This window comes from Balaenoptera ricei, chromosome 4 (assembly GCF_028023285.1).
Source record: "Balaenoptera ricei isolate mBalRic1 chromosome 4, mBalRic1.hap2, whole genome shotgun sequence".
Taxonomy (NCBI): Eukaryota; Metazoa; Chordata; class Mammalia; order Artiodactyla; family Balaenopteridae; genus Balaenoptera; species Balaenoptera ricei.
The window spans coordinates 150,955,711-150,957,498 of NC_082642.1; the positions used below are offsets into that span (position 1 = coordinate 150,955,711).

At 42.8% G+C, this 1,788-nt stretch overlaps 1 protein-coding gene across 1 annotated transcript; it reads right to left on the bottom strand.

The window, feature by feature from the left end:
- Nucleotides 1-293: 293 nt before the first annotated feature.
- Nucleotides 294-1,341, bottom strand: SMIM34 (small integral membrane protein 34). Its single transcript, XM_059920019.1, has 2 exons — nt 1,323-1,341; nt 294-763 (listed from the first exon to the last, which is right to left on the bottom strand). Exons 1-2 carry the CDS (start codon nt 1,339-1,341, stop codon nt 294-296), a joined length of 489 nt encoding a protein of 162 aa, XP_059776002.1.
- Nucleotides 1,342-1,788: the final 447 nt, after the last annotated feature.

The following is a 1,788-nucleotide window of genomic DNA, read 5'->3' on the forward strand; positions in this document are numbered from 1 at the left end:
TTGACTCCAAATTCAGCCTTCTTTCCATGACAAGAGGCCACCTTCACGTATACACCAAGAGTTTCCCAGACTACTCTAAGAACACTGGATGTTCCATGCCCTTTCCTGGAACACAAGCTTTTCCAGTGAAGGTTGAGTTGTGCTGGAAGCCACTACCCCTGCTCATCTCAAAGCACCAGAAAGCCTGAGAAGGAAACAGCATGCTGGCTTTTGATTACATCCCCATCCACCAGTGGCTCAGTGATGCTCTTCCAGCCCCACTAAAGGGCTCGACTCCTCTCTCAAGGTTCCAGTTAAACCCAAAGCTGCTCCCCAAAGCAAGAAGTTTGGGCCTCTTCTACGGAGGCCTGCTTGCCTCGACTTTCAAGGGATTCCTTGGATTTTGGTGTGGGGCTGCTGTTTCCACACATTATCCCCAGGCTGGCCTGGTTGGGCTGCAGGACAGCTCTGTTGGTAATGGGCAGTGAAGAGCATTTGGCTGCCTTGCTCTGGAGCCCTTTCTTCTTAAGTTCAGAGGTCAAATTTGAGTAATAAATATCTTCCAAGGATTTATCATTCTTTCTGAGGACGTTGCTGGCCAGTCGGAAGAGAAAAATCACTCCGTAGATGCCAATGATGGTGAGGATATACCAGGCGGCACTGGTCCCATCTGGAAGCTGCAGGGCCCTGGTGGAGTTGGTGCTGTTCCTTCCCTCCAAGTGGTCCCTCAGCAGGTGCCCCAGGACAGGGCTGGCCTGGGTCTGGTTGGGGGCTCCCTGGTCTCCTGAGAAACAGAGAGGTCCAGATGAGACCCAGCATTCTGGGCTGAAGTTTGCCTGGCCAGGCCAATAGCAGTGTCTTTACATCAGTGGGAAAATGGGACTGCTGAAAGAGGCTTTCTCTGTTCAATGGGCAGAAGCCTAACAACATACATGTCAATATATTCTTTTTAGACAGGAGAAAATCACACAAAAGTTTAATAACATGTATACATGGGGGAGACCCAGGAAAACTGAATAACTCCCATGTCAATATATTTTTAACAATCAAGAGAGTTCAAAACACCAAATTCTTGAATAGGAAATGCAGCATCATAAAGATGTCAATTGTCCCTAAGATCATCTGTAAAACTAACATAATTGCAATTAAAAGATCAGTAGGATTTTTTTGTGAAATAGACAAACTCTGCATACTGAAAAAGTTTTCCTAATTAGGAAAACTCTGAAAGAGTGATGAGTGGAAATTAGTTTAGCCAGAAATTTAAACCTAGCCAGCCAGAAAAATGTTTACTATTTTTTGAATGAATGAGTGCTTTATTTGTCCACAGCCCAGCTGGGGCTTACTGGGCTTTGCAAAGGGCATGAGGGGCTGTTCAGAACCAAGTACAGCTTTCCCTAAAAAGTCTCCCTATAAAACTACAATAGCTAAAACAGTGTGACATAATACATAGACAGGAAGACCAATGGAATAGAGTAACAACATCAGTAGAGTTGGAATTGGAATTTGGTAGATAATAAAGGGGTATTTGTAATCAGGAAGGAAAAGATGGATTATTCAATAAGTAGCATTAAAACAAGATAGCAATGAGTTCACGTCTCTCACCTCATGCCCCAAAACAGTCCAGATAAATCAAAGATTTTAACATTAAAAAAAGAAACAATTTAAAGTACTAGAAAATAGCATGGTAGATTTTTTTCCCCCTTATCATCTCAGAGTGGGATATCCCTTTCTAAGCAAAACACAAAAATTCAGAGGTGCAAAAAAAAAGAAGAAAGAAAGGAAATGCTAAATTCAACTACATAGAAAATT